General features: G+C 49.3%; 1 protein-coding gene and 1 long non-coding RNA gene across 2 annotated transcripts in view; one reads left to right on the top strand and one right to left on the bottom strand.

Moving 5' to 3' along the window:
- The first annotated feature begins 228 nt into the window (after positions 1-228).
- LOC150046873 (uncharacterized) lies at positions 229-891 on the top strand. The gene is made up of 2 exons (XR_016539537.1): positions 229-368; positions 455-891. It is a non-coding gene; the product is annotated as an uncharacterized LOC150046873 (long non-coding RNA).
- Positions 892-1,764: 873 nt separating this feature from the next.
- The window catches only part of Glg1 (golgi glycoprotein 1), a 72,064-nt gene continuing 67,828 nt past the window's right edge, over positions 1,765-6,000 (bottom strand). Inside the window, exon 26 of the mRNA XM_090357281.1 lies at positions 1,765-4,967. Within this exon, the coding sequence (XP_090213407.1) occupies positions 4,800-4,967 (168 nt within the window). The 3' untranslated portion in view covers positions 1,765-4,799. The remainder of the gene's footprint in view (positions 4,968-6,000) is intronic.

Here is a 6,000-nt window from a genome sequence, read left to right as displayed (position 1 = left end):
TGCCAGCCTCCATGTGTTGCTCCAGTTAGTTTTTGGGGACAGATGAGGAGGTTGGAGGTAAACTACATCTCCTGTGGGGAAGAATACTGTGTCAGGGAGTCTCAACCCAGAAGTGTGCATTCAGACCTCTGCTGAGTCTCCATTCCCAGGGCTGAGTGCTATGCATGGTCCTAGATGAATAACTCTCAGGTCCCACATGTCTTCTTTCTGTTTCCCTTCTCCAGCCTCTCAAGTTTAGGACCATCTCCTGAGTGACACCCATCTCCCTGGACTGGAGGAAGCCAAAGGGGCCCCTAGGGTGCAGGCTACTGCCACCTATCACCCCTCAACCATCACCCGAGCCACAGCGTAGACAGTGCCATCACCAGGTAAATCCCTTAAGTCATTACCTTCTGAAGGTTGGAGGGAAGGTACTCAGGGATCCTGAGACGATACAGGTTTGTACTTTCCCCAGGACGGAACCTTAATCACGTGGAAGGGTGATTCTGACCGCATCAACCATTGGCACACAGACGGGAGGCTCCCTTTCCTCCAGTCCAGTAGTGAGTCTCATTCCTCTGGACCGGTCTACCCTAGACAGTGCCACTGGCAAGTTCAGTCACAGCTCTGTAAATACCCATGGCAGGGAAGATGGTTGGAGATTGCTTCCAGTCACCAGAGAGAAGATATAACAAGTACAAACCTGCAAACTCTTTATTAAATTCTCCCATTTCATCTGTACAGAAAAAAAATGCACATTATGTTCAGAATCTCAGTAACGTCTCAAAATTACACAGCATGAACATGTAAAAACAAAGAACTGCTGGGATTTTATACATAGAAAGGAAACCCATTTACAAAAGAGGCTTGTTAATTGTACTTTTCTTTCTTAAAAAAAAAAAAAAAAGTAAAGAGGCCTAAGATCACTGCACGCCATGCAGTCTGTCTTGGGGCTGGGCCAGGCCCGGGGTTGCACTAGGAGCAGCAGCTAGGAAGCCTCTGGCCACACGCAGGCTGCGACACGCCGTGGGAACCTGTTCAGCCACCCAGCCACCTGAGAGAGGGCCTCTGGGGTCCAGATGTCACTTCTGGGAAGAGGAAGACAACACATGACACAGAGGCATGGTGTGCACTTCCTCCTTGCGTGGGAGGCAGCCCACTCCAGAGCTGGAGGGGTGAGGAGGGGAAAGGAGACTCCACCAGAATCTGTCACCACCTGCCTGTGTCCCTGGGTCCCCACTGAAGCCTCACTGGATGGCTGGGGGGAAAGGGAACCTGGCTTCAAATTTGACTGCCTTCATAACATGTGCTCCAGATCCTCCTGTGGTGAGTGTCCTTAGACAGATGGCAGGCAGACTCCAACACACGGAGGGAGGGAAAGGCCAGAACAGCAGATCAAGCCCCAAACCCTCTGGGAGCCAAAGCCAAATGATGGTGAGGAGAGTCAAGAGAGAGGAGGTCCTAGGGGCCCAAGAATTCACCTCACATTTTATAAAACCACGTAGGTGTGCCCAAGCAGCTGGAGGTCAGAGAGCATTCTGAGCTTTGAGATTTTGCAAACTCTTAAGAAGCCAATATATATAAGTAAACATACAAATATGCACATAATTCAGAAAACCACCTCTTCTATTGGTCCTCTGGCCATGATCTAGGTTGCAGATGCCAGGCTGGTCTGGCTAGCTGCTGGCTCCTGGCCACTTTCCACTGGACCTAGGGGCAGCTTGTTGGGGCAGGGGAAGGAACAGGAAGGTCTCTTCTCAGAGGGCCAGGGCGTGATCAGGCCCAGGAAGTATCCGCTGACTCACTACAAGGGGCATTTTTGGGACAGAAGTGGCATTACAAAGCTGGAGGTGTGGAGGACAAGAGTTCCAGAAATCAGAGAGATACACAAGAGAGAATCTTCTTGGGGAACTTGAACTTCACCATTCACAAACCTCATAATTCCCTCCCCAGTTTGTCTGATAAAATGTAAACGTAGACATACTTTCCATTGTATTTTTTCCTATCGGTTGGACTTAGGAAACAGGAAGACATAAAGCTGGATAGTAACTGTTTGCCACACCTTCCAGGAGAGCAGTCTTGTCCCTATGCCCTCCCCAGCCCCACTTCAGCTCAGTTGCTCACTGACCCCAGGAGAGCAAGAACAGGATGAATGCACTCCCAGCAACACCTAAACACCAGGCCATCAGCAGCCATGGAGTGCCTCTGAGCAGGCTCAGGTCCACTGGACCTACCGAGACCCACAGGGTCTCCTGGAAATGCAGAGGACAAGGGTGTTCCAGACAGCAGAACCAAGCTTTTGGTATGGTCTCCCTGTTGGCACATCTTGTCAGCATACCTATCTTGGGACAGGAACAATAGGGGAGAGATCTAAAGACTGAGGTAAGGAAACGTTTTCCTTAAGGGACAAGCCTTGCTGGCTGGAGGGAGAAATCAGTCTTGTTTGTGGCTCCCGTCCAGATTTCTGATCTCCCATCCCACTTACCTCTGGCCCAGGGGTCTGGCTTATGGAGCCTGTGGAGGGTGATAGAGCACAGATGATAGTGACCTTGCTATGGTCATTTTCAATGAGTGCCTGGAGCCTTGGCTTACTTATTACTTGTACCCCCCCCCCAATTTTTTAAATCTTGGAGGGGGAGCACTAGGGTTGAACTCTTGCTAAGTCAGTGCACCGACTGAAAATGACTACTTCTAAACAGGACAGATGTTCCAAGAACTAACCAAGCTGCTTAAGCCTTCAAATGTGTCACAAACACAGGATTTCCTACCAGTTTAGAAAAAATGGAAATGCAGAGGAATGCAAGGAAGTCAACATATGCTGGGAGGAAAGCTGCAGAGGTGATCAGCAACACCAGTTCCCACCCTGCCCCAGTCCTCAAACCACACGGACTTCCTGGGAGCCTGCATTCCATCCTGTCTTGGTTCTGAACATCAAGCCCGGCATCTCCTCACCAGAACCCCTGTAGAGGGAGGGACAACGGGCCAGATCTGCTCAATCAGCAGTGTGAGGATGCTGCTGGCAACGCAGGTGTTTCAAGTCTCCTGAGGCTGAAGAATACCAGCTGCGAAGAATCAGGAAGACCCTAGCAGCTGGGTGGAGTGGCCAATGAGAAGCTCCCCTGATGACCTGTATTATTCTAGTCATTGAGCTGGGGAAACGCAGTTGGCTTCTGGAACCCACTGCTACCAGGAAAGGTACCAAAAGGAAGAAAAGAAGAAAACCACAGTATTTAAATGTATGTCAGTCAGGTTAGACAAGGAGTCATCTGGACCACTAGCTGATCCACAACCAGCACAGCTCTACGGAGCACATTTCAGGGAAGACAAACCGCTCAGTTACTGCACACTCATGGACAGTGCAAATGGGAGGCAAGAGAAGAAAGGGCACCACAAGGGGCCTTGTCTACACGGACAGTTTTAGGCACATGATTTATAATACTTTCTGGACATCTAACAGGTTAATAAAATATATATTATATAAATATATCTCCTACTGTACATGCTGCCCTCCTGTACAGCCACTGTGACACCATGCCCAAACTTAACCAAAGGTGAGCCAGGTGACCCTCCATGCCTGGGCTCCTTCCTCTTGTGCCTCGACCCTGCCAACTCTGCACTAGGCGATGAGGGAAGATGGCCAGAAATACACTTCCTGTAGCAGTTAAGATTCTAGAAAGACTAATAAACTGCCAACATACATTTAGCCAGTGTCTACAGGAGAGAGTACACATAGCAAATGGACAGAAAAAAGGAACAACGAAACCCTCCATCTTTTACTGCGATACCTTCTATACCCCTCCACATGGAGGCACAAGGTGCCTGTCTGCAAAGTCTTCCTGGAGCACACAGAAAGGCCAGGCTGCACTGCGATCACACCCTGAGACCAGCTAAATTGTCTCTAGCTCCTCCTTCCTGCCCTGCCACCCCCACCAAGTCTTGCAGGACCCCCGCCCCCCCGCTATCTTCCTGTGAGGCAGAGACCTTCTAGAAGGACCATACCATCAGCAAGGCTAACAGTCCTACACTGTCCTGGAGGGTGACAGGAAGCTGGTATCAGTGGACTGTCCTGCCTTACAGACCTCTGACTCTCCTGAACCCACATGCCAATGGCCTGGGCAGGCCCAGGCCCCACTGCATTGCAGCAATATCCACAGCTGCGGTGCAGCAACCAGCAGTGGCTCCTTAGGGCGGCACCTGGAAGGCGTGGCTACTTCAGCAGAAGCAAACAGGACCCAAAGCAGTTTGATTAGTGTTCCCCATTACTTGGTGAAGTCACTGCCCCACATGGTCCACAGGTGCTTCTGGAAGGTGATCGTGTTCTGGGCATGGGCGTTCTCTCCAGTCCCTGCCTTCATCTGACACAGTCACCCGGAAGAAAGAACTCCGATGCCCAAGTCAAGCCTGGAGGTGTGCTACTATATACATTTTTTTCCTTCCTTTAAAAATTTATTTTTTGTTTTTGGTGGGTTTTTTTCCTTTTTGATTTTTTTTTTTTAAAAGCATTTTGAGTTGCAGGTCAGGTGTTGGTTCTGGAAGTACTGGAACTTCTGTTGGTATGATAGAGATGTTGTATGGGCAGGTAAACCCAAGTTCTCGACAAAGGCTATCATCAAAGCGACCAGCTGACGCTGCACAGATGGCTGTGAGGAGGACACCTCTGACATGGCCAAGTCTGGACGGACAATGCAGTGGGCACCTGCTGCTGCTCTAGTGTGGGTGTTGGTGCCATCTCTTAGGAGGGCGAAGTGAGGGTATGCTATACAGGAAGGCTATACAGACTGGGCACTGGATAGGTAGTTCCTTTGGTGATCAAGGCGGCTCTACCTGTCCTTGAGCTCTCGTGTCACACGCTTAGTGATCCGTCCACACATCAGGCCAATCAGAAACAATATGCAGATGCTCCCACTGATCACAGACAGGATGTAGTTCTTAGACGGGGATGTCATCACTTGCATGGCAAGGTCAGAGAAGCCATCTGCTGGGGCCACCTGAAAGGAGAAGCATGGTGATCCTTTGGAGAGCCAGGTAGCAGTGGTGCTAGGTCTAACGTCCCCTCAATTACTAATTTATGACTTTTATTTTGGGGAATGACACAAGAAAACCAACACCGGCTACAACTCTTTCCCTGATCACTGTATGTCTGCTATAAAAAATTACGAACAGGGAGATACAAAAACAAGTGATCACTCTCAGTTCCTGAGGCTCCTGGGCAAAGGCTCCTTATATTATTCGGATTACTGCATACTCCAATTCAGTGGGCATTATTCCACAGCACAATGAAGGCTCAGTGATTCAGGGTGAGATGTGGCAATTATGACTTACATAAGGCCGTTCTCATATACTTTTTAATTTTTTTTTTTTTTTTGCCAGTCCTAGGCTTGAGCTCAGGGCCTGAGCACTGTCCTTGGACTTTCTCAAGGCTAGAGCTCTACCACTTGAGCCTCAGCACCACTTCTGGCTTTTTTCTATGTATGTGGTACAGAAGAATCAAACCCAGGTCTTCATGCATGCTAGGCAAGCACTTTAACCACTAGGCCAAACTCCTGGCCCACTTTTAAAATTCTGATTGTTTATATTTTTGCCTGTCCTGGGGCTTGAACTCAGGGTATGGGTGTTGTCGCCGAGCCTCTTCTAGGCTAGTGCTCTCTAAAGAGTTTACTGGAGAAAAGGGTCTTTTGTGCCTGGACTAGGATTAAAATGCAATGCTCAGATCCTAGCCTCCTGAGTAGCTAAAATCATAGGCATGGGACACGGGCATCCAGTCTTCCTCCTGAGTAGCTAGGGTTACAGGCGTGAGCTACCAGCACTGGGCTCCATGAGTAATTTTGCTCAAGGCTAGTGCTTTACCACTTTGAGCCACAGTGCCACTTCTGCTTATACTCATGGACTACAATGTCCAGGCTGGCTTTGAACTGTGATCCTCAGATCTCAACCTCCTTAGTAGGAGGATTATAGATGTGAGCCACCACGCCTGGCTCAGAGTTTCCAGATTTTTCTATGCAGGCTGGCTTTCAGCCATGA

This window comes from Megascapheus bottae, chromosome 24, assembly GCF_031878675.1.
Source record: "Megascapheus bottae isolate mThoBot1 chromosome 24, mThoBot2.hap1, whole genome shotgun sequence".
NCBI lineage: Eukaryota > Metazoa > Chordata > Mammalia > Rodentia > Geomyidae > Megascapheus > Megascapheus bottae.
This window is presented reverse-complemented; position numbering and strand designations above follow the sequence as displayed.